The sequence below is a fragment of the Pagrus pagrus genome (genome assembly GCF_965226575.1).
Source record: "Pagrus pagrus genome assembly, chromosome: 10".
Taxonomy (NCBI): domain Eukaryota; kingdom Metazoa; phylum Chordata; class Actinopteri; order Spariformes; family Sparidae; genus Pagrus; species Pagrus pagrus.
The window spans coordinates 2,233,513-2,258,510 of NC_140194.1; the positions used below are offsets into that span (position 1 = coordinate 2,233,513).

The 24,998-nt window shown below is 43.4% G+C and overlaps 4 protein-coding genes across 6 annotated transcripts in view; 1 reads left to right on the forward strand and 3 right to left on the reverse strand.

Moving 5' to 3' along the window:
• The window catches only part of iqub (IQ motif and ubiquitin domain containing), a 270,442-nt gene that overhangs the window by 140,416 nt on the left and 105,028 nt on the right, over nucleotides 1-24,998 (forward strand). The window lies entirely within an intron of this gene.
• Nucleotides 4,278-7,921, reverse strand: LOC311263516 (zinc finger protein RFP-like). The gene is made up of 2 exons (XM_084363622.1): nucleotides 7,492-7,921; nucleotides 4,278-6,295 (listed from the first exon to the last, which is right to left on the reverse strand). The coding sequence occupies exon 2, from the start codon at nucleotides 6,284-6,286 to the stop codon at nucleotides 4,652-4,654; it is 1,635 nt and encodes a 544-aa protein (XP_084219748.1). The 5' UTR covers nucleotides 6,287-6,295; nucleotides 7,492-7,921; the 3' UTR covers nucleotides 4,278-4,651.
• On the reverse strand, nucleotides 8,532-15,119 carry LOC311264115 (hyaluronidase-5-like). Of its 2 annotated transcripts, none has more exons than XM_084364712.1 (4): nucleotides 14,917-15,119; nucleotides 10,356-11,314; nucleotides 9,478-9,567; nucleotides 8,532-9,095 (listed from the first exon to the last, which is right to left on the reverse strand). In XM_084364712.1, exons 2-4 carry the CDS (start codon nucleotides 11,298-11,300, stop codon nucleotides 8,676-8,678), a joined length of 1,455 nt encoding a protein of 484 aa, XP_084220838.1. In that variant the 5' UTR covers nucleotides 11,301-11,314; nucleotides 14,917-15,119; the 3' UTR covers nucleotides 8,532-8,675. The 2 variants fall into 2 exon arrangements, with proteins under 2 accessions (XP_084220838.1, XP_084220837.1); XM_084364711.1 differs by lacking the exon at nucleotides 14,917-15,119 and adding an exon at nucleotides 11,626-11,714.
• On the reverse strand, nucleotides 16,185-24,061 carry LOC311264116 (hyaluronidase PH-20-like). Of its 2 annotated transcripts, none has more exons than XM_084364714.1 (4): nucleotides 24,047-24,061; nucleotides 21,567-22,488; nucleotides 20,434-20,523; nucleotides 16,185-16,710 (listed from the first exon to the last, which is right to left on the reverse strand). In XM_084364714.1, the coding sequence occupies exons 2-4, from the start codon at nucleotides 22,479-22,481 to the stop codon at nucleotides 16,381-16,383; spliced, it is 1,335 nt and encodes a 444-aa protein (XP_084220840.1). In that variant the 5' UTR covers nucleotides 22,482-22,488; nucleotides 24,047-24,061; the 3' UTR covers nucleotides 16,185-16,380. The 2 variants fall into 2 exon arrangements, with proteins under 2 accessions (XP_084220840.1, XP_084220839.1); XM_084364713.1 differs by lacking the exon at nucleotides 24,047-24,061 and adding an exon at nucleotides 22,645-22,689.

Below are 24,998 nucleotides of genomic sequence, written 5' to 3' on the forward strand. Positions count from 1 at the left end.
AGACTCGTCTGGACTGCAGCTCTGCTGTCACTCAGACAAACTTCCTGTTTTACTGCTGGAAATGTGACGTTGAAGCTTTTCTTCTCTCAGACCTGCTCCTCCTCTCAGTGGAGCTCTGTAAGTGAGCTTTTATTGCCTCGTTGGGAAACACCTTGAAAAAGCTTTGGAACAATATGAGTCTTTACTTTTTCTTATTCTTTCAGTATCACTTGATATCAGGCGACACATATTAACCACTTACTGCTTATTAGCTGCATATTGGCTCTTTATTAGTCATTATAAAGCACTTATTAATTCCTTATTCTGCGTGATCATTTTCTACAACTACTAGAACGTTTATGAAGAGTTTCCCTCAATAACCTCCTAATTACTGCTTATTGATAGTAAATAAGGAAGTTGTTGGACATGAATTATGATCTTAATTTGCTTTGTTCAGTATGAGCCTCAAGAGAAAAGTCATTCGTCCTTAAAACATGTATAAATATGGTTTAATCTTATGTGACAAAACTCAAAACTACAAGTGTTAAAAGTGTCCAAATAACTCTGAATCAAGTCTTTCTAACGCAAATATGTTCCTCATTGTTAAGTGACGTCTTGCTCTTATAGTTGAACCTGTGTGGGTTAATAAGTGTCAAAACACTGACACAACTACCTCTGAGAAATAAGAGATATTAAAAAAACTAAAGTCTGACGGCAGTTCGATCATAATGTTTTCAAACATCAGCAAACTGTATTAGTTTTCGCTCCTTTCAGGTCGAGATAAGTACAACAACAATAATCTGGTTCAAAGTAAAAGTACTGATGCTAATGTCGTAGCTGTTTCAGGAGGCCTGAGATCTGAGCACTTTTAAAATATATATTTGAGAAAGTTAAATGCATCATATTGTGGCTGTCGATCAGAAAACATCTAGTTTTTTGGGCGTCATGTCATCATTCAATTGTTCGTTTCATAATCATGTTCATTTCTCGATCATTTCCAAGTTAATTTACATGGAAACTACTCACCCTATCCCTAAGGCTGAGCCCAGCCACCCTACGGAGGAAACTAATTTCAGCCGCTTGTATCCTCAATCTCGTTCTTTCGGTCCCTCAGCTTGTGGCCATAGGTGAGGGTTGGAACATAGATGGACCGGTAAATCGAGAGCTTCGCCTTGTGGCTCAGCTCCCTCTTCAACAGCCCGGTACAACGCCCGCAATACTGCAGACGCTGCACCAAGCCGTCTGTCCACCTCATGCTTCATTCTCCCATCACTTGTGAACAAGACCCCGAGATACTTAAACTCCTTCGCTTGGGTCAGGAGCTCACTTCCCAACCGGAGGGGGCAATCCACCGTTTTCCGGCAGAGAACCATGGCCTCAGACTTAGAGGCGCTGACCCTCATACTGACCGCTTCACACTCGGCTGCGAACCGCCCCAATGCCTGCTGGAGGTCACGGGCTGAGGAAGCCAACAGAACCACGTCATCCGCAAAAAGCAAAGACGCAATTCTGAGGTCCCCATACCGGACACTCTCCTCACCACGGCTGCGCCTTGAGATCCTGTCCATGAATATCACAAACAGGATCGGAGACAAGGGGCAGCCCTGGCAGAGTCCAACATCCACTGGAAACGTATTCGACTTTGTGCCGAGTATGCGGACACAACTCTCACTTTGGTCGTACAAGGACTGGATAGCTCGTACCAACGGCCCCGGTACCCTATACTCCCTCAGTACCCTCCACAGTACTCACTGGGGGACCTGGTTGTAGGTCTTTTCCAAGTCTACAAATCACATGAAGACTGGATGGGCAAACTCCCATGACCCCCCCCAGCAAGCCTGCAAGGGTAAAGAGCTGATCCACTGTTCCACGGCCAGGACAGAATCCGCATTGTTCCTCCTGAATCAGAGGTTTGACGATTGGACGGACCCTCGTTTCTAGCACCCTGGAATGAACTTTCCCAGGGAGGCTGAGCAGTGTGATACCCCGATAATTGGAAGCCATGTCAGCCCAACAATGTCCAGAGCCTTCAGCATCTCAGGGCGAATCTCATCCACCCCTGGCGCCTTGCCACTTGGGAGCTTCTTGACCACCTCAGTGACCTCTGCCAAGGATATGGACGAGTCTTCCTCTAAGTCTTCAGGCTCTGCCTCAGTTTCAGAGGACGTGTTAGCCAGGTTCACGAGGTCCTCAAAGTGCTCCTTCCACCGCCCGACGATATCCCCAGTCCAGTTCAGCAGGTCCCCTCCCCGACTGAAAACAGCCTGGGCTGGGGCCCGCTTCCCTTTTCTGAGTCGCCGGATGGTTTGCCAGAACTTCCTTGAGGCCGACCGAAAGTCCTTCTCCATAGCTTCACCAAACTCCTCCCACACCCGGGGTTTTTGCTTCAGTGACTGCTGAAGCTGCAGCCCTCCTGGCCCCCCGGTACCAGTCTGCTGTTTCAGGAGACCCCTAGGCCAACCAAGCCCGAAAGGCCTCCTTCAGCCTCACAGCTTCCTTCACCGCTGGTGTCCACTAGCGGGTCCTTCAGTTGCCCCGACTGGCACAGATGACTGTCTGACCACAGCTCTTAGCGGCCACCTCTACAATGGAGGCTCTGAACATGGTCCATTCGGATTCCATGTCCCCATTCTCCCCCGGGGTGAGCAAAAAGTTCTTCCAGAGGTGGGAGTTGAAGACCTGACGGACTGGGGCCTCCGCCAGATGTTCCCAGTTCACCCTCACTACTCATTTGGGTTTCCGAGGTCCAGCAGCCTCCCCTGCCACCTGATCCAACTCACCACCAGGTGGTGATCAGTTGACAGCTCTGCTCCTCCCTTCATCCGAGTGTCCAAGACATACAGCCGCAGGTCCAATGACACGACCACAAAGTCTATCATTGACCTCTGGCCTAAGGTGGCCTGGTACCAGGTACTCTTATGAGCCACCCTATGCTCAAACATGGTGTTCGTTATGGCCAATCCATGGCTAGCACAGAAGTTCAATAACAAAACCCCCTTCGCGTTCAGATCGGGCAGGCCGTTCCTCCGAATCACCCCCTCCAAGTCTCCCCATCGTCACCCACGTGAGCATTAAAGTCCCCAGAAGAACTATGGAGTCCCCAGGTGGAGCCCCTTCCAGGACACCACCCAAGGACTCCAAGAAGGCCGGGTATTCTGAGCTGCTGTTCAGTGCAAACGCACAAACAACAGTCAGAGCCTTCACCCCAGCGACCTGCAGTCGCATGGAGGCGACCCACTCATCCCTCGGGGAGAACTCCAACACAGCGGCGCTCAACCGGGAGCTTGTGAGTATCCCCACACCCGCCTGGCGCCTCTCACCCTGGGCAACTCCGGAAAAGGAGAGAGTCCAGCCCCTCTCAAGCAGTTTGGTTCCAGAATCGGTGCTGTGCATGGAGGTGAGCCCAACTATATCTAGTTGGTACCGCTCTACCTCCCGCACTAGCTCTGGTTCCTTCCCCACCAGAGAGGTGATATTCCACATACCAAGAGCTAGTCTGCGAAGCCGGGGTCGGGACGCCCAGGTCCCCCCATTCACCCGCTGCCCGATGTATGTAGCACCCAACCCCATCGCTCTCCCCTGCGGCTGGTGAGTCCACAGGGGCGCGGCCCCACGTGGTTCTTTTGGCCTGGCCACCAGACGCTTGCCGGCGAGCTCCACCCCCAGGTCTGGCTCCAGGGGAGGGACCCGGTGCCCCGATACCAGGTGAGGTACTCATTGCCTATAGGGTCGTTTTGAAAGAAGCTGAGCACAATTATTTTAAAGTTAGTCTGAGCTTAAACAACTACAAAACACACAGAGAAGCTCATCAGTGACATCAGAGTACTTGAACCAGTTAGACTTCATTGTTCTCCTGCCTTCATGTGATCTGCTTCAGCATCAGACTGTAGTTCTTCATTAAGAGCATGTCCTCATGTGGCCACAGGTTGCAGTTTGTTACGAGCTCCACTAGAGGGCGTCCTCAGATCACTGGTTTAGTTCATATCAGCTGTTCAAACCTTCAATAACATGACATCATCTCACACTACCAGCTGTCTCAGGTGTGATGGAGGATTGGAGCTCCTCAGCTCAAGTCAGTCTGAGAACAGCTGATGGTGTTTTTAATCACATGATTTGGTCGTCATTAGAAACATCAGCAACTAAGATGATGTGTGATAATGATTGATCTAACTGACATGCCCGAAATAAACAAATAAATAAAAATAATAATAATAAAAAAATAATAATCAGACACAATAAAATGTGTTTTTCTATTTTATTCATAAAGAAAAACAAAATCAAATGACTTTTGTCTCATTCATAAATGTTTTGTCAGGATGCAGCTCTTCTTATATTTACAATGATCAGACAATAAAAAGGTTAAACTCAACACACAAATGTTTCATATATCTGAGTACATTGTTTTCTGATGATTTAACAGTGTTGAAGGCAGGTAATGCAGTTATTAGAATAAATTACACTACATTAGATAATATCAATCAATGTGGTAAAACTGGTGTGTTGTTGTAAATATCAAAGTGACACATCAACGAAAAACATTTACTGTTAAAATGATAAAAACACATTGATCACAATCTGAAACAACAACATGTATACATCATACATCACCAATAAATATACATGTATTACATTAAATGATGTGAACCTTTCTGTAGAAAATCAAATGTTTGTTCTACTCAGTGTGATTGACAGGAGAGATGATCAGAGGGGCAGAGTTTTTACCACGATTATTAGTACATGGATTGAAGTATGGGTAGAGTTTCTGAGTGAAGCAGCAGCCAGTAAAGGAGTAGATAAGAGCTGCAGCATCAACGTCATAAAAGGAGACCAGACCCTCCTCATAATCCACAAACACCCCCACCTTCTCAGGCTGACACTTCAGAGAGAGACGGACTGGAGGGTCAGTAAGAGCTCCGCACACATTTTCATCAGCCACACATATCATCCAGTAACCATTCTGAGGAGTCGGATCAGTTTCTCCCTTCCTGTTGATCGACTCTCTGGCCACTCCTAAAGCCCACTTAGTCTTCTCTTTAACTTGAACCTCATAATAAAATCTTCCTGAAGAGAAACTCTGCTTTGCTAAGACACAGGAATCAGTATCAAATCTCTCTGGGTTGTCTGGGAGTTTCTTCGTTACATCACTATCATATACTTGTTTTCCATCATCAGACAGGATGAGTTCAGGATGTGCTGTATCAGGATCAAGTGTCACATCCACTGCATACTGCTGGACCCACTTAAGCTCCACCTTCTTCATCTGTTTACTGAGCGTCTCCTCCAGCTGATTCACAGCTCTCCTCACAGTCCCCTCATATGAAGGTGGACGGACGCTGACTCCTGTCCAGTCCTTGGTGGGTGGAGCAGCGTTCAGTGATGGGAAGCTTTGGAGGAGGTGGAGGTGGTCTTCAGACTGTGAGAGCTGCTCCACCTCAGAGCTTCTCTTCTCCAGCTCAGAGATTTCCTGTTCCAGCTCTCTGATGAAGCCTTCAGCCTGTTTCTCTGTCTCTCTCTGCTTCTCTTTGATGGTGTCGATGAGCTCGGCCTGGCTTCTCTCAACAGACTCCTTCAGAGCGGTGAAGACCTGAACACCAGCTGCTATCTCTCTGTCTGCATCTTTCTTACTGAGCTCCACTGAGCGCTTCATCTCCTGAAGCTTCAGTCGTCTCTTCTGGATCATCTGCTGAATTTCAGCGTCTGTCTTCCCCAGCTCGGCCTTCTTTCCTTCATATTCTTCTTTCAGAGGAACAACATCATGTGTCTTGTGGTCTAAAACAGAGCAGAGCATGCAGACACACATCTGGTCGGTCTTACAGAACAGCTCCAGCAGTTTATCGTGCTTCGTACACATCCTGTCTTCCAGGTTCTCCACAGGGTCGATCAGCTGATGTCTCTTCAGGCCTGACTTTGTCAGATGAGGCTCCAGGTGAGTCTCACAGTAGGAGGCCAGACACACCAGGCAGGACTTCAGGGCCTTCAGTTTGGTTCCAGTGCAGTCGTCACAGGGAACTTCTCCTGGTTTGGAAACTTGTTGCTCTGAGCTGCTGCTGCTGGCTTTCTGTTGAGCTGACTGTCTGAACTGAGCAGCCATCTCAGAGATGAACGTGTTGACCTGCAGCTCAGGTCTGGTGTTGAAAATCTGTTTACAGTTGGGACACTGACACTTGTCATTTTTATCCCAGTGTTGAGTGATGCAGGTTTTACAGAAGTTGTGTCCACATGATGTGGTGACTGGATCAGTGAACACATCCAGACAGATGGAGCACAGAAACTGATCTTCAGTCAGCAGACAGCTGGCAGCAGACATGTTTACAGTCTGAGGACAAACAAAAAAAACATTTAGATAGTTAATTGGATCAAACTAAACAATGATTGGTTTAATATTCAGAGAATCATCATGAATTCAGTTGTTTTATTGGCAGCAGGAGGACAGTTTGCTTCCAGCTGTCGTGCTTCAGTGTCGACTTTGAGACCATCAAAAAAACGCCATTAAAAAATGTGACTTTCATGTAGCATTATTGATGAAGATTATTGATTTCTCATGTGTAATAAACTGATTTGGTTTCATATTTTAAAGAAAATCTTTAACAGAGTCGATGTAATGTGACCCAGTGACTCAAACATCAGAATCTAAATGTTTTATTACACTGGCAGGTCTCTTCACTGATTTGAGACCATTTTAATATTTAACTTAACACATTTATTATGATTTCCTGTGAATGTAAAAAATAGTTTGCCTAAAACAGTGAATTTAAGTATTTTAATTACATGTACAATTTTCCATCACATCCGTCACATTTAATGCAAAATTTTCATGTTGAGTCGATGTGATTAAATAATTTAGTCTGATTAAGTTAAATGAATGCAGAGTTACATAAACCTCATGTGTTTCTTTAATTATTAATATAAAGTCCTGGGGAACTTCTACATAAACTTTATGTGTGTTTCAACTGGTTAATGATTCAAGTTTTATACATAACATTAAAAACATTAAACATTAAAAAACATGTAATATTTGTTGTTCTGTCTCCTGTAATAAGGTGCACACCTCGTTATTTCATTTTCCACATTGAAACTCTGCATTTAATGTGACATTTACATTGAACGTGTGTAGAATTAGATGAAACATTTACATGTAATTAATATAATGAAAGTCACAGTTTCAGGCTGATAATATATTATCCAGTATTTGTCTCTATTGTTTGTTTAATTGAAGAGTTTGAGGCAGCAACAAACAAAAAGAAACAAAGAGCTTTAGTGTCAGAGAGTCAGCTTGGAGGAGGAGGAGGAAGAGGAGGAACAGAGAGAGAGGATGAAGATACTAAACTTATATTAAACTAAAACCAGCTGTGACCGGATTCTGTGTAACTTTAACTAGCTGGAGTTCAGTCACTGTGGTTTGGTTTTAATCTGCTCTGTACTTCCTGTGAACAGTGTAAACATGTCAGATTCTGGTTTTAACTCAGTCTTGAAGAAATATTCAGTCAGGTCTGTGTAGGTCAGTGTACTCACCAGTGTTTGCAGAGATTCTGCTGGTTAGTTGAGAAAAACCTGATGGATTCAGCTGAAAACAGAGAGACTCGTCTGGACTGCAGCTCTGCTGTCGCTCTGACAAACTGTCACTTTCATCTCAGGAAATGTGACGCTGTCAGTTTTAGTGACTCATTGTGAAACTTGTTGACTTGTTTTACTTTCTGTTTCTTGGTCTTTTCTCAGCAGTGGAAGTTTACAGCAGCCAAAAGAAGATACAGTTACAAATAAAGCACATAAGAAAAGAAGTCAGAGGAAGATATTCAAGAACTGTATCTTTAGATCAACAGGCCACAACGCTCCCTCTACAATCCCACCAACACTCCAGTGTTCAGCTCACTGTTGAGTCTGTCATTTCACTTTTCTGCTGCTTTACAAACTGTTCAGCATCTTTTCTTTGTCAGACGTTTGTTGTGTGATTTCTAACCTGTCACATTACAGGGAGGAAATACAGAAAGTGGCCTTCACTGTGATTTTAAAATACTTTCAAAGCTGCCTTAAAGGTCGAGTGTGTAGGATTTAGGAGGATCTATTAGCAGAAATGAAACATAATATTAATAATGATGTTTTCATTAGTGTGTAATCACCTGAAACGTTCAACTTTTGAAAATATTAAATGGGTCCCTCGTAGTGATGAAACCAGAGATCATCAGCTGTTTTTGTACTCCTCCACCAGGACGTCATCTCTAAACTGCTCTCATCAGCTGAGATCTCACATGCACTCAGAGAGACTCTCTCTCGGTGTTTCACCTGGAGGAGGCACAACACTCTGTGATGCTGCTGATTGAGACTAACGTAAAGTGAATAAAACATTTCTGCCACGTCAAAAGATCAGCAATGGTGGTTGTTTAATAATGAAGACAACAACTCCCATGATCCCTTGCTACTTACAAGTTTCAGAGAGAGAGACCCCTGGTGGAAGACATGACACACTGCGTGTTTAAACCTTCTTACAGTTTATATTGCGCTCACATGCCTGTTCTGAAAGGAAGCTGTGTGAATAAGAAAAACGGAGATTTGACTGAACAGGATTAAAAATATCTTTATTGTAAAAATGGTCAGAAATGACTCGACTATACATTGATCCAAAAAGCTGAAATAACAGTGCAATTGTCCTTAAACTGCCACATGTTCTGTGTCAGATGTATCAGATCTATTGTGTTAATTTATATCAACATCACGACAAGCTTCAGACAGAGTAGTATCATCACCGGCAGGAGTGCGACGGGCCTCTCAGCACCTCGACTCTTCGGGGTGATGACGCTTTCAGGGATCAAATTAAACGTCAGGACCGATCGGCACGGCTCCTCGCTGTAGCACATGCAGTCGAAGCTGCGGTTGAACGCGTTGATGTCGTCCTGCGAGAGGCCGCCGCTCACAGACAGCGGGCCGCCGCGACGCTGCCGCTGGATCCGATAGCGCATGGGGTCGAGGTGGAGGAAGACGTCGTCGTCCCAGCGCTTCCTCACGCAGCGACCTCGGCCCTGGCAGAGCGCCTCGCTGCAGAGTCGCGTTGCCGTGGAGACGTTCAGGATGTACGGGTTCATGATCTGCTCCAGGTGGCGTCGGGCATCAAAGCAGGAGTCCTAGGGTTTTGGGATATTAAACCAGTTAACGGCTGTTAAAGCAACATTATGTAGAAATTAGCATTTTGTACGATTTGGCGCCCCCCACAGTTTCTGAGTTCAACACCACTGTCGTAAATACACATCACAGGTCTGTCACAGTTTGTCAGACATAATGTAGGTGCTGACTACAAACACAACTCATGACGTCATCACAGTGTTTTGTGTTGAAAACTTGTAAACGTGTGTGTAACGCTGTGATTGTTCCCTCTCACTGAAGTCACACAGTGCAGACACAAGTGACACCGTTCACCCTGTTACAAGACGCTGCTAAAGTCACATGAAGTCGCTTTAAATAAAAATAGGACAATAAGTTAAAAACTCCAGTGATGTCACTTTGTACCTCCGTGTCGGTGACGTTCATGTCTCCCCAGGAAATGACGCCGGCGGCTCCGAGAGCGGCAGCTTCTCCGATGGTGTTCACCAGATCAAACTGCAGAAAACACAAAACACGGCAGACACTCAGAGAAGAGCAAGACCTCAATGAACACGACCTCAATGAACAGTTGTAAACTCTCAAGATGGCCCATTTTTTCCTGTCTGGGGGTCACCACCGACCCCCAGTGTACATCTGTGGTATTACAGCAAATGCCTGGGCTCAATCATTATTGTGTTGCCTCATCTGGCGATAGATAGTGACTGAACAGATATTTACTTACATGAAAATCTTCCAGATTATTACTTTAAGGTCAGTAGAGTGTTTTGTTTTTGTGTTCTGTTTCTGTTAGAAATGTTCCTTACGTTTGTAATTGTGGACTCTGAGACAACTCACAGTGAATCATCGATCTGATACAATGGCCAATACACAACCTAAAGAACCAATACTGAAAAAATGTTTTGGACATTTATACAAATTAGTGTATTTAATTAGATAACCTTATTTGCATGTCATCTAATTGTATGTAATCAACTACGGGAGTTTCACAGCGATCTATTAGTTGAAAATTTCACCCTCTTTACGATGTTTTCTTACAGTCTTACAGTGAATTTCTTGAAAGGCAGGTTTATTCTCAGACTCTGAGCCAGAAATCTCTTCTTCAGTAGCACCAACATGCAGCAAACCTTCCAGTTTTGTATCTATCGAGGAGTTTATAAGATATTTTGTTCCTAAAAACGTGGTGATAATTGATCACATTGATGGTATTTTCTGATTTATGGAGCATTAAAAACAGATTCCCTCTGTAAAAACCCTCGACTCAACAAAATGAATCTAATCCTGACCTCTGACATGTAGTCGTCGATGCTGTCCTTGTACACAGGGCGGATGTAGGCATAGACAGGGATGGAGTAGGAGCTGTTGGGGAGCGTCGACACCCTCATGGCCTCGTGGATGCGATGCCGGACGAACATCCGGGCCTGCCGGGAGTCTCTGAGAACCAGCTCCAGGTAGATGGATGGATAGAGTGCTGTGGACTCCTTCCAGAGCCACAGCAGTTCATCGTTCCTGCCCTCTTCGATGTCGGGACACTCTCCGGTGAAGCCCGCCATGTCCTGGTTGTAGTCGTAGTTGTAGCAGTCGGGGTACAGGTAGTAACCCCAGAGTCTGTTGGGCCTCAGCCTCTTCCCGATGCGGATGGATCGGATGAAGTACCTTTTGGCTGCACGTTCGAACACGATCTTCGCCCGGTCCTCTGCCTCGTCTTCAGACAACGACGCGTTCTTCTTCTGGACCGTTTCGATGGAAATCTGTCGATAGATGTCTTTGCTGCCCCAGTTTCGGACCCACTGCGGCCTCCACTCCTCAAAGTCAAGCACAGCGAGGCCCGGCCGGTCGGCAGGGATGTAATACTCGATGTCGTCCTCGGCCAGCTCGTGGTGCTCCTGCATGTCGACCAGCTGCGGCAGGCCCTCGTCGTACATCTCGCCAGTGTCTTCGTCCACGTAGGGGAAGAGGCCGAAGCGGTCGGTGTAGAATATGGAGATGCTCTGGTTGGTTGCCGTCTTCAGTGTGCTACTGACAAAATGGAAGTGGGAGAGGTCGAGCGGCATGCCGAAGCGGATGTCGCACAGCTCGGTCGGGGCGTTCCACATGAACAGGAAGGGCTGGCTGGGACGGATGGGAGGGTCGGTCCTCGGTAAGGCCTGGCCGGACCACAGAAGGGCCAACGTGGTGATGAAGGTGGAGAAGAAGTGCCGTTTGACATCGAGCAGGTTGACTCGGTTCATTTTGACACAGTAATCTGAGGAAATGGAAACATACACGGGAAATTAGGTCACGATGAGTTCCTGCAGCTCCTCCATCTAACTTGGATTTATCCTGATTTCAGACGTGTAGCCGAGTGTTTTACCCAAAAGAACAAAAGTGAAACAACACAACGATTTTATGAGCCGCTAGCATAGTTGTAGGCTCTTAAACCTCAACATTAGAAAGAAAACCGCATGCTAACGGGTTAAAAGTAGAACTTTTATCATGATTTGCATGATTGTAGCATTAGCTTTCAGGCTAACGATATACAGCGGGCAATGAGCTCACACCTGTCATGTAGCTTACCTGGTTTAACAGCAAGAAACGGAGCAATAAGCTAAAAGTTTCAGCAAAGAAGGAAAGCAGCAGGTTTAGATGCGTCTTGACAAATATAAATTTAAATGTTGCACTTTGACGTCACCGCAGACATTAGAATTTGTTGCCGTTTTCTTTTAAAGACTGATTCCAACTTCAGATTTCAACATTTACAGCAGAAAAATACAGTTTTTCAGATCAGGAAGAAAAAGTTATGGCTCATTTATTGCAATTCAACATTAAGAGACTGGTTTGATTTTTTCAAACTGACTGAAAGTCACCGTCTCATCTCTTTAAAATGCATATGAGCTCATAAATGTCTAAACAGTAGATTTTTAAACAAAAAACACAACTGAAAATGGATGAATAGTTTCATAATATACATTTTAAGTGAGTTCATTTCCTGAAAATGTCCTTTTTAGTTTCCTTGCAGAAAGTGAAGAGCTGACAGGAAGTGACCCAGCTGTTCACAATACAACAAAAATACAGAGACTGTGTTTGTCAGCTGATCATAATTGACAATATTAGGCGGTTTCCCTTCTGTTTTTACAAACATTACGACCTCATATCGATGGCAACGATGTGTCCTCGGTTACTGATGTGTTTCATTTTAAGGGAAACTTTCACAGTCTGTTAGCACATGTGTTTGAACTGAAGTTGTGTTATTGAACTGGGGAACATCAGACTGGTTTTGACTTGTCTGGTAACCTTTGACTACCATTTGTCAGTGTTAAGGCTCCAATTCTCCAACAATAGGCTGCATACACTTAATGAACCACCTGATATTTTTGTTTTTCCAGCTCAGCAGATCAGAGGCCCTCCAGTTCAAGTTAAAACACGGAGTTGGAAGGTTGTCCACACGAGAGCAGTGATACATCGTGCCACATGTCCTGACTTCACGGGAAGATTTATGTCTTTTTAATAACCTGAAGACAAAGAGCTGATTCAGTAATTGTTGAGGCATGAATCTTCTTTAGCGTCAGTTAGTATCTGTGTGTTTCTCTTGATTTACAACAGCAACAGACCAAGCTGTTAAAAACCTGAGGAGATAACCTGCAGCTGTACCAGCCCATTCTCATTATAACATGACTGGTGAAAGCAGCAGAGATGAGAGCAACTCATCTGGGTACGTTACCCTTGTGTCACACTGGGTGAAAACAGCTCATCTAACTTGACTGACGATGCAAATTCTGGCGTCTCTGCCAACTAAATATCATAAAATAAGAATTCAGTTTGGACTTTAAGCTCTTAGGAACCCAAATCTGATGTTCAGATGAGCAGACAGTCACAGTTATGTCGCAGTCGGTCTGTGACTCCAGCGCCAGCTGAGTTGATTGTCAGAGCTGTTGTCTGTCGGCTAATTACACTCTCCTCTTTTAATGCAGTGGTGTGCTGGACCTCAGACGACTGCAGCACACCAAACACAGGCACGTTGGCACTGAGGGATTTTGTTTGTACATTATTACTTGTGGACTGGATGAATTAAGACCAGGGGAACCGAGAAACATCGCCTGAGAGAGGACTGTTGTGCAGAGTGAACCCACTGCAGCAGTAAGTCTCGCTACACTTGGATTAATAATACAGATACATTAAAAAGCTTATATGACCACAATAATCCGATAACGTGTTTACTTTCAATGCAAAAATGGAAAAAAACAGGTAGATTTCTTTCAAGTACTTGAAGTAAAACTGTTTAGTTTTATCTCAAACATCCTGTCAGCATGACGTCAGTTATCATGGCGTCTCCACGGGTCAGCGCCGTCCTTATGTGGGATTTGTTAAGTTTGCAAAATAATGCTCTCCTTCGCGTCATGCACATGAGCAGAAAATGAATCGGCTCGCGTTTTAACAACATCTGGTTTCTTTTACGTTTTTATGATGTAAAAGAATGAAAGAAACCGGATTAAAGGTAAACAGGCGCCGGATAAAACAGATTATTGGGCCAAAAACTGTGTGTGTTTATCTGATTTTGCATAAGCAGATCACATTATGTTGTTTTATATGACTAACTGATTCACAGTAGACTGACTAGTTTACCTTTAAGTGTCGCACAGTGATTTAGGATTTACCGTTCAGTGAGCTCGTTCACGTCTGCATGAGGAATCATGGGTCGACTGTTGTGTGTTAACTTTGCTCGTAATATGTTGGATTCATGTTAATGTGTCTCGTATAAATGTAAAAATATTTTGACGATATTCAAATGAAATGTAGATATCAGTTTAACAATACACATCTGATGATATTACTGAATAATCCGGTGAAGACGTCAGGCCGTGTGCATCTTTTGTTTACAGGTTCCTAGTTGCCTTTTCACTAGTGATGGAGCAGTTGATCGTTCTTTTTGCACACTGTTTTACTTTTTTGCAGTTATAGTTACAGACTTTCCTACACTCGTATTTTGAGGTTAAATATTTTGGCAAAGAAGAGACAAAACACACAGTAAACAGAGTTAAAATAGATTCGATTGCTACCTTTTTTTGTAATTTCCATTTATATCACGTTTAATATTGTTATCATGAATTTGTTTGGCAAAGATGATCATGTGGTGATAATCTGATGTTGTGACAGCCAGACGCGTACATGACCAGACCTGTAACGTCGGGACAAGTCGTACAAGTAATGTTGTGATAAGTCAAACCACAATGTTTACCTCAAACAAACTGTGACTGCAGGATGAAGTTGCTGTTCACCTGTCGCTCGTATGCAGCAACAATCAAACTGTTTTTAGAGTCCCTGGCTATCAGCCTGTTCAGTCGTTCTGATGTGAGGATGTGTTAAAAACAAAGACAAATCTGACACCGGACACTTCACAGAAATCTTCTTCTAAATATAGTTAGCTGTCCACAGGCTCCCATAGTCGGATCTTCCTTCTCCAAAACCAGTTTCTCATTTGCACTTTTATCATTTTTACAAGCGAATCAGTTCTGATGGATCGATCACGGTGACTTTTAAAACGGTGTAAACACAGCATGCACAGTATTTACTGTGTGTTACAGGCTGCACAGTGTGAACTTCAGTATCTTTACGAGGTCACAGGAGCACATGTGTAACTACAGTATCTTTGTCTCCAGGCAGCTTACAGCCTGACAGTTTTATGGTTTCTGTGTTTCTACAGTTAATGAATCAAGTTACATTTTCCTCAAGGTAGAACCAACATCACAGCCACCACTGAGCTGGACCCCAGTAATGTTCGGGTTAAACTCTCAGAAAGAAAAAAAAAAAACAATAAACCTTTTGAACCCAAACGTGACAGTAAAGCAGACGTCGTTAATGAGCACCAACCTGTTCTGGAGGTCCAACTTCCTGCCGTCCAAACTGCACGCCGAGTGAGTCGTGAAATTACTACCTGTTAGTCGTAAACACTAACCTCGCTCTCCTCTGGGAGTCTAAATAGCTCCTCTTTAAATAAGATGTGACTGGCAGAACACTTGTGGAAACTTGTCAGAGCAGAATGATTTGCAGGCCTGAGCTGTTTCTGGTTTTCATTGGGACGTCTCGATGTGCTGAGGCTGAGCTGAGGATGAGCTCTTTCCTCCGCTCTGCCCGGAGGAGGATATCTGAGGAAGCTGTGGGATGAGGACAATGTGTGGACCGACTGCCGCTCACATCCAAGGTCTCATGTCTGGACACGCAAAGAATGCAGCGAGAGTTTGAACCTGGTCAGCTGTGGCTGGAAACGTACTGAGCCGAAGGAAATCCACCAGGTTTCATCACTGGAATGATGAATCACATTATCAGCTGATTGCAACACAGATAGTCATCAACTTCGTCATTCAAACGTTATTGTCCTCTGACTGTCAGTTGAATTTCATTAACAAGGTAACAAAGGTCAAAGGCAGACGGAAATAAAAATGACTAACTCTGACAATGTGCGAGTACTGAGGCGTGACGGCTCTGACTACACCGAGTCAGGACTTTGGGAGAAGAGTTGCACATGCTGAAGAAATAAATCTGAGGTTTCGTGCCACAGAAATATGTGGTGTGATCGTGGCTCCGAGGGTGGAGCAGCTGTTGTGGTTCAATTTCTGATACCTGCAGTAAAACAGGTGGTGCAGGATTTGCAATGGAGACACTTTTCATCCTCCAGAACACGGACAGTGTGGTCTGAATGTGCACGTTTAATCAACGTCTTCAGATAGTTGGTGAAAAATCTTTTGAGCCGGCTTTGAACGTCATTATGCCAGTGAGCATTTTCATTTTTGAACATCTTCTCATCTGAAAAACGTTCACCGGGATGCAACCTGACCACGTTAACTTGTGTTTGTCCGTATCCACATTCAGACTGGATTTCAATGACCGAACTGTCTGAATTTCTGTTGATTTCCTGTTTTATTGTGAAAGTTTATCCTGCTTTCTACTTTTCTGTGTAGCCTACACCGTGTGTCGTCTGCTCACTAGCCCCCGTGTTTTTTAAGTCACTGTTTTTCTTCGTCGGTTCGTCTGTTTTTCTTCTGCATTTCCCTCTTTTCCCTTTGGTTCTGATTATATTGCCCTGTTCTGATGTTCTGTTCAGTACAATGGTTTGTGAGTGAAACAAAGAAAGCAAAAACTTGTTTGCAGAAAAGCTTTTATTAGGGTTAGGGCTTCGAATAAATCAATATTGTGTCGGATTAATAATATTTTTTACACATTACATTTTTTGAAGAAACAGATTGTGGATGAGGGCATAATTTCATCAAATTTCAGACGGTATCTTTAAGTGAGTGATGACGACATGATGTAATCTGTAAATCAGATGTAATCAGATTAAACCCAGATGACTCTGATTGTGGTCGGCGGCTGCAGTCTGGGCGAACACGTCCCTCCAGCGTAGCACTGACAGCTGAAGTGCTGAGCCCAGACGCTCAGGTCGGCGGCGGACGGGCGACCGACTGCCGCGTACTTCCCTTCCGCACGCAGGATGCTGAAGTTGTCGTGGTTCAGGTGCAGGTAGGAGCTGGAGTTGTAGCTCTTCCTAACGCAGCGGCCCTTCCCCTGGCACAAGACCTCGCTGCAGAGCATGGCGGCCGCCGTCACGTTAGCGATGTACGGGTTGAAGGTGGAGGTCAGGTAGTCGGATAGAGTCTGACAGGCCACCTAAAGGAGGGGGGAGGAGTTAACAGGTGAGAGAGGTATAATGAGACAGGCCAGTAATGGGTTAAAGGGACAGTTCACCTAAAAATGAAAATCCAGTTGTCATCCAGTTGTTTGCTCGATAATAACACATAATGGGCATTCCATTAAAGGTGCACTCCGTAGTTTTGTGAGAGAAATTTAAATCGGAAGAGAAAGATCGTCATTGACTGGTTTTGTTACGCATAAACAAACTGAATAAACAAACTGAATAAACAAACTGACCTTGAAGGACGACACAGATTCATACTGTTTTACTTTGTTCACGTTACTTTTCTAGCTTCAGACAGTGTTCTGAGTGTTTTCCTCTGAGAACAGCTTGTTTATTCACGTATGGAAATATAATATTTCCAAGTCTCTTATTACTGCATTAACATTTAAAATATTAAAATAGAGTTTTAAAATAGAGTTTTATTTCACATGCTCTGGAAGGGCAAAAAACCTCCTAATAACTCCTGAATCCACATTGTTAACTCAGTTTGCTTCTCTGCAGCTTGAACCCTCCACCACTGACCAGCTTCAGCAACCTCCACCAGTCAAACCTCTAAATTCCTGTGGTGTTTAAAATCCAGCCAGCAGACGGAGACATTGCGTGGCAGCAGAGCTCAGGAGAGATTCAGGAGACGTTGAGATAGTTTATACAAACTTGATCAGGGAGGAACAACATCACAGTACCTCCCGTACATGGTTATCTGTTTAACAACATATCAAGGGGGGCGAGTGCAGAGTTCCTCTCACCTCGAGCCAGAGGAGTAGGAGGAAAATAGGTCACAGACACTAAGTCTGCTAACATAGATAGATCGAAGGCCTCCTTAAGAGTTTTACGCAAACAGTCAGCTTTGCCTTGGCTCGGTTCGTCAGACATCTGTTCTGTAGACATATCTACAGTAGCTTTGAATAACTAGGTTGCAGAGACCATGAGATATGCTCCTCACAGAGCAGTCTTCACTATCCTTATCCAGACTTGTACAGGGTACGTATGACGTCCTGTTGCATGAGGACAGAATGACCTGGCAGAATCATATTTTCCTCCCACAATATCCAGTGTATGTCTTGATGTTCTCCATTTCATTTATTCTAGCTGGATGAGCAGGAACAGCTCAGTGAGGTTGTCACTGTCTAATATCACTGCAGCATTTGCATTTCCCAGAGACTAAAGGAGCCTAAACACGATGCAGGGAGACGGAAAGTAGAGCTGAAAACTCACTGTGTGACTCGTTCATGTCATTATTACCATGAAAGCGTACAGACTGTGTAGTGAGCAGTGCAGCGCGCCACTCTCTGACCCGGCAGCTGACCTCTCTCTTCCTGCAATCTACTTAAAGGTGCACTTTGTAGTTTTTGGAAAGAAATTGTAATTAATTTATTGATTTTCATGCTCAAACACCTAAATAAACAAACTCTCTTTGTTTTCATGACTGAATAAACAAACTGACCTTAAAGGACGACACAATTTATACTGTTTATATGTGGCGGACCCTGCCACCTTTGCAGCTTCAAACAGCATTCTGGGGACCTTATTTTCCTCTGAGAACAGCTTGTTTATTCACTTATAATGAATATTTCATTATTTGCATTATTACCTTATCAATATTGTAAATATTACCTTTATGAATTTCTTTTCAAAAACTACATCATGCATCTTTAAACTAATCCAGTCAGATCCAGGGGCGGACTTACCATTAGGCAAAACTAGGCGGTTGCCTAGGGCCCCAAGTTCCTGAGGGCCCCATAAAAATCCTCATACACCTATGGTTAATACAGTTATTACTTATTTGGGCACATTAATTATGTTTTTGATTAAAATCCTCTCGCTAAAATGCAGCAGAATGCTAATCGTATTATGTGTGTGTCGGGGCCCCCCTCCAGTCTCCACTACATTGAATCAGTCCATCTTACTGCGCATGTGCAGAACGGATCCAGGAAGACAGCAGCAAAACAAAAACAAACAGCGCGAAGTGGCGAGAGAAGAAGAGGAGAGTATAGAAGAGAAAAGAAAAGAAAAGAGACAGATGAAAAGAAGCTGCCCCAGCCGAGCTGACAAGAGGAGAGAGAAGGAGGAAAACAGAAAGCTGATCTCCACGTTACAGAAAGTGACTACTGTCTTCAGCAGTAGCAGCGGCAGTTTTTTTTTAATTTTTATTAATTTTTATATGTAAATATTAGCATGTTAGCTCAATAGCTTCCAGGTCATGTGATCAACTGACTCAAAATCATGTTGGGATCATGTAACTACACTGGCTGCATGAGATACGCCTCTTGTTTTCACGTTTTACATCTGTTCATAACTTTTTATTAATTTTTAGGCTATGTGTAAATATTAGCATCTTAGCTCAATAGCTTCTCAATAGCTTTAAACACAGTATCTCTGCTTTAAATATCGGTACACGGTGTAGCCGTCTTCTCCGTGTGTTTACTGTAAAGTCTGCAATACAGAATTACAATACAAAATTTAAGTTGCATGAAATCCTAATATGTCTACGTCAGCACTTGAGTAAATATACTTACACTTCACCACTGGGTCAGAGCCTGATACTGTGTTTTGTGCGTGTTTGTTTTCAGAATGAGGGAGAGAGACAATGTGAAAAAGGGACAGGAAGAGAGGGACAACAGGTAAAACAAATAATACATGTGTATTCTGTTAAAATGTATATTCTGTATAATTGACCTGTTGTTTTGTGTGTTGTCTTCTCATTTCAGAGGGCCCCATGTCTGTCTTTGCCTTGGGCCCCAAATTTCTTAAATCCGCCACTGGTCAGATCATCCAAACAAGATGTTTTTTCCTCAGATATGATTAAAATGTCAGTGCTTTAAAAACTAAAGTATATACAGGTCGACACATTCCCCAGAAAAAAATAGCCTACACATGATAGATGAGATATTATGTTACATTTTTTTGCACATTTTTAGCAAGATACCCGTGATAAACACAAACTGCTGCAGGTAAATAATAAGTCATCTTGCCATTTTAAGTTGCACAACCAACCAGAAGCAGCTTCAACAGCATGATATCAGTCATTTCTGTTTGAGAGTGTTAACTGTCAAAGGAAGGCTGTAATTAAAAGGCCCGCCCAAAACCGGCACTGTGTCCAGCAGAGTGACCGTCACCAACAGGCAGATGTCTCCGTCGCTACTAACCCTGCTGAACTCACCTTAAACGGCACCATGTAGCATATATACCATAATTTCTGCTGGATTGTGATACATCAATAATCGATAATAATAATAATAATAATAGTAATAATAATAACGATAACAGGCAAAAGCAGAAAAGTCAAATATGTTTCACATCTGTTGGTAGAGATAACAAAAAACTGCAGTGTCACAGCCTCAAGTTCCTCCTGAAAGAGGAAACAAGGGCAGATTAATGGTTTGCTGGTCATCTGGGTTCCTGTTGTCAGTCCTGTGAACGGTGTTACACATACAGTAACTCATCATGGCTGCAGAGACACACAGACGCTGTAAAGGCCACAAGATATCGCGTCTACATGATCATTTCCAGTTTCTTCTTAATATCCCTCGAGACCCAAAACGCCAACGATACCAATGCACAGTTTTCAACATACAATCATGCACTCGTACAGTGCAGTCGCCTACAGCTACATTTTAAACATACACTAACATGTGATTATTGACTGGGAGCAGACAAATCCAACCAGTGAGTGTGCTTCAGTAAACTGCGGTTACCTTGTTGTTGTAGTCTTGAGTTGCTCCCCACATTACGACCCCTGAAGCTCCCAGAGCTGCAGACTCTCCTACAGTGCTCACCAGGTCCATCTGAGAGAGGACGAAACCAACGCAGGAGATTTTAGACAAGAAATACTCCTAATAATCAGGTTATAGATTAGTTTGTTCCACAGCACGTATCCCTTTAATCTATTTCATCAACTTTAGGACCAAGTTCGTCAAGAAATACTCTTGCGGGCTGCAGGAGAATTTTTTGCTGCAATACTGCGAGTGACCACTGGGTAAAATTTGGATATCGCTCAAAGCAAAAGATGTTCAAAATAAAAGAGTCCCACACTTACACCCAGACTGAAAAACAGTAATGTGGTTGCATTTAGTGTCTTTGGCACATTTATATGTGGGAAAGTTGCTGTCACTCAGACAGCCAGGCAGCTCCCACTGTTTACTGACTATGTGACGTGACTTAGAGCAAAAAACTTTAACTCACGTCTTTGTCGCTTTCCACTTTTGTGTTATTGTAGTTACTCCCTGTGGCAACTTGTACAGAAAATGAAATCATCAAATATAACGTCGTCCCAGTACTCCCTACCGAGTCTTTGGTGAAAACAGCATCCCCCTCCGAGAGTGAGAGCCAGACAGGGTCCGCTATTTACCGATGATGGTTATGTGATGTAAGTTAGAGCAAAAAACGTATCGTGTTTCTTTCCACGATGCATGGTGGGTCATGATCTCAATCACAACACAATATAACAGAATCCAAATGATTATTAAACAGTCAGAAGGTACATTTTTAGGTCTGCAGGTGGCAACATGTTATGATGTGCACCGTCCCACCTCTCTTTTTGGTTCTGTGACGCCAGCATGCTGTATGAATATGTATATTGTGGGATCTGTGTTAAAAGGGCTCATGTAATACATTATACAGAGAGAAAAAAGGGCATTGAAATGGACATTGAGTACGATAAGCAGGTTGTTTATGTCCATGTTTGTTTTATTATTCGTTTTCCAAGTTTGGTTTTCAGAAAATGGAGCTCCTGAATGCAAAGCTCAAACCTGGAAAGCCTGTCGCCTGCACTTCTGTCTGCAGATCTAAGGTTAGTGAACGAGAAACTAGAGTAATCAAACTGGCTCACCTTGCTCAGGTACTTTTGGGTCTGCTGTCGGTACAGTGGCCTGGAGTAGACGTAGACCGGCATTGTGTATGGACGTTTAGGCAGCATGGCTACCCTCACCGCCTCCTGGACACGGTTGCGCACGTAGAGCGCAGCCTTAGGGGACTTCCCCAGGCCCTGGTGAAGGTAGATGGAGGGAAAGAGGGCAGTGCTGTGCTGCCACAGCCACATCATCTGGTTGTTCTGCTTCTGGGTCTTACTGGAGCATTTACCCGTGTAGCCAGGCCTGTGCCAGTCATAGTTGTGGCAGTCGGGGAACAGGTAGAAGCCCCAGCGACGGCTCGGACGCTCACCAATGCCAAGGCTGATGGTCTTCTCCATGAAGCTCCGTCCGGCCTGCTCAAACTGACTCTTAGCCAGTTTGGAAAGTTCCCTAGATGATAAAAATGGGGCCTTCTGCATGGCATAATTGATGGACAACTTCTTATAAATACGTTTCGATCCAAAGTTCTGGTCCCATAAGGGGCGCCAGGACTCCCAGTCGATGACAGCCAGCCCAGGAGAAGAATCCTGGGAGATATAGTAATCAATCTGTTGCCGAGCCTTAGCCAGATGCTCAGTCAGGTTCCCTTTTTGGGGGAACCCGCCCATGTAGAGCTTGTGCTTGACAGTGTCGACTTTAGGGTAGCGGCCGAGGTGGTCCTCGTAGAAGAGGGTTAGGAACTGACCAGACACTGCGGCTGGTGTGGTCACCGCCTGGAAAGCTGAGAGGTCCAGTGGGATGTGGAGGTTCTGACACTTGTTGGTGGGGGCATTCCATATGGCCACGAAGGGATGGTCTTTGATCAGTGGTGGCTCAGCAGGGGGCAGTGCAAGGATGGCAGAGATAGAGCTGATGACAGCGAGGGCGACGCAGGGCAGGAAGGACAGGGCCATAATGTCTCTGGACAAAAGGAGGAAAAACAACAAATAAGGTCTTTGCAATTTGATCTCTTACCTTTCCCTAGTCGTCCGACTTCCAGACACTGGGAATCATACCAGTTGAAATGTAAAGTTTAAATATATGTGTTATTTGCTAAGTGATGTATGGAGTGGGAACCTTTAAAAATAATAGATCCAGTTTGTCTGCTCCAGTCCATTTCCTGGGACCGATGGTTTGTAATGCTTTAGCTATAAGAGACAGGTTGTCATGTGAAGTAAGAGGCGTGGTTACAAGGTATATGCAAACACTAGGAGTGGTTGTGGGTCCCGTATACACATCGTTAAATAAATCGCCAGCAGCAACAAAATGTTTGTTGAAGGCTCAACAGGTCTTTTTCTGTTCTGACACCACAGTTTTTACTATTATTGAGTGGTGAATAATAGTTTATTTTGGCTCTCCTTACAAAAGGACAGGAAGAGGAAGAGAAAATGTTTTGTTTCTTGCCGTAAACAGAGCTGCAAGTTCAAGGGGAAACCGAGGCTGTCTGTAACTCTAACGTTTTAAAAGGTGCATATTTATCTGGAAATGCTGCCCTGCAGTTGTTCTGTTAATCATCTAACGCCATTTTAACATCAGGGATATAGAAAGTAAAATGATGTCACTTCTATAAAGGTCAATTCAAATGTCTTTGCTTCCTTGTTTTGATCATATTTAGATTAAGAAAATAAGTTTTAAGTTACAAGATGTTTTATTTTATTTCAGTCTGCCCGTGTCTCCCCTGTGTGACCATGGACAGATTAGAAATTGCTTTCCATGCTGCTTCATTTTCATTTTTTGATCTCTCTGTTGATCAATGAACATTTTCCTTTAAAAAATAATATATAGAAATTTGTACAGAACTATTTTATAATGTTATTGTGCTGCATTTGAATTTTGCTCATCTTAGTGTGTTTTTTATGCAACTGTGTGTTAACTGCTCAGCCATTTTGGACAGATCTCTCTTGAAAAACAGATAATGTATCAACCGTCCTGTTATATGTGTGTGTGTATATATATACAGTATATTAAATAAAGAACAATATATATTGCGTTAAAGATTTAATGAACACAAACTAAATCTTTTTGTTTCTTATTTTTCTTAAAATTCATTTTAAAATGTCTTAAAATTTGACCAATAATTTGGTAAGTACAAGCTTCTCACAGTCAGAATAAAGATCATAAACGAGCCAGTTGATCAGTTAATCACCGTTACAAAGTTTCAGGACCTAAAACTAAAGGACAAGCTGTCCAGATGTTCAGATGATGCTTTGTTTATCATGTTTTATTACTTCATTGCTGCATATTGTATATTAATGTCTGTTCTATTACTGCTTTTGTTTTTTGACTATGTTTTTATGCTGTCAGGTGTCCTTGATTGTTATTAAAGGTGCCTTTTAAACAAAATGTGTTATAAGATGATTTATTTCCATATCCAATTATCTCCTCACTTGTACCAGATACAGTTAATGTAATACATATTTTAAGAATGGTTTTGTAGTATTTCCATATGTTTATGAGTAAAAATATCACCAGTTCCTACCTTCCTCTCTCTTCAGTGAACTGTGAAGGACTGTTCACTGTTTCTAACTCGTCTACGTCTCTGTTTTTTTTTGCTGTTTCATTTGTCAGAGGAACCTGTTTCCACACTCTGATCGATCGTTATCTGAATCCACGTTCAGTCAGTTGTTGGACGTGTCGTAGCTTCATGGGTCAGGGCCTTGCTTTGGTTCTTCAGACTCAAGAAAATGAATAGTTTAAGTGATTTTATTTGCTGGACACAAATTAATTACATGTACATGTACAGTAGAGTTACATCCAGTGGTCTCATATTCAGCAATTTCATCTTATATCATGGTTTATGGTGGTTTTAATGTTTACTGCCAGTTGCAGCAGAGTACAGTATTTTTGTGTTTTAATGTTTTATGTTCAACACCTGCAGTCGTGAAAGTAGGAGTAGTTACAGGAGGTCTCCAGCAGGAGGAGTACAGTGCTTATGTGCTAGCTTTGAGGTACACCACACCTCCTCTCAGTTATTATACAGATGGTGTGGAGGCTTGAGGAGTATCCGCAATTTTATATCACGATATTTTCCTGCACAAATATCACGATAGACGATATTATTGTTGCTCATTCACTCGACTGTACCTGCCGAGCGTGATGGACTCGGTCCCCCGTACAGTATCTGTACACATCAGGCCACGTGACGCAACCTCCAGAAATACTGATGTGCTTTGCCTCCACTGCGACGACAGCTCTGTGTGCATTTTCTTTTCTAAATAAAAGCCAGACGATGCCGTGACAGCTGTTCAGTATTGTGAAAAATATGGCAAATATCGCAGTATTCGATGATATCTAATATCGGCCCAAACCTAATCATCTGAGGAAAGTTTGTACCCATTTCATTGATTAGAGTAAGCCAAGCTATAGCATCATGTATTTTGTACGTGACTGTACTTGGTTGAAATGCTAATGCATAATAAAACGGACATGGT

Excerpts from the sequence above, each read along its gene's own strand:
- LOC311263516 (XM_084363622.1), bottom strand. The coding sequence starts at position 6,286 with ATGTCTGCTGCCAGCTGTCTGCTGACTGAAGATCAGTTTCTGTGCTCC.
- LOC311264115 (XM_084364712.1), bottom strand. The coding sequence starts at position 11,300 with ATGAACCGAGTCAACCTGCTCGATGTCAAACGGCACTTCTTCTCCACC. Across the intron at positions 9,568-10,355 it reads TCGACGACTACATGTCAGAG|TTTGATCTGGTGAACACCAT; the intron begins GTCAGGATTAGA and ends TGTTTTCTGCAG. Across the intron at positions 9,096-9,477 it reads TGAACGTCACCGACACGGAG|GACTCCTGCTTTGATGCCCG; the intron begins GTACAAAGTGAC and ends CCAAAACCCTAG.
- LOC311264116 (XM_084364714.1), bottom strand. The coding sequence starts at position 22,481 with ATGGCCCTGTCCTTCCTGCCCTGCGTCGCCCTCGCTGTCATCAGCTCT. Across the intron at positions 20,524-21,566 it reads CCCAAAAGTACCTGAGCAAG|ATGGACCTGGTGAGCACTGT; the intron begins GTGAGCCAGTTT and ends GTCCTCTCTCAG. Across the intron at positions 16,711-20,433 it reads CTCAAGACTACAACAACAAG|GTGGCCTGTCAGACTCTATC; the intron begins GTAACCGCAGTT and ends CCCCTCCTTTAG.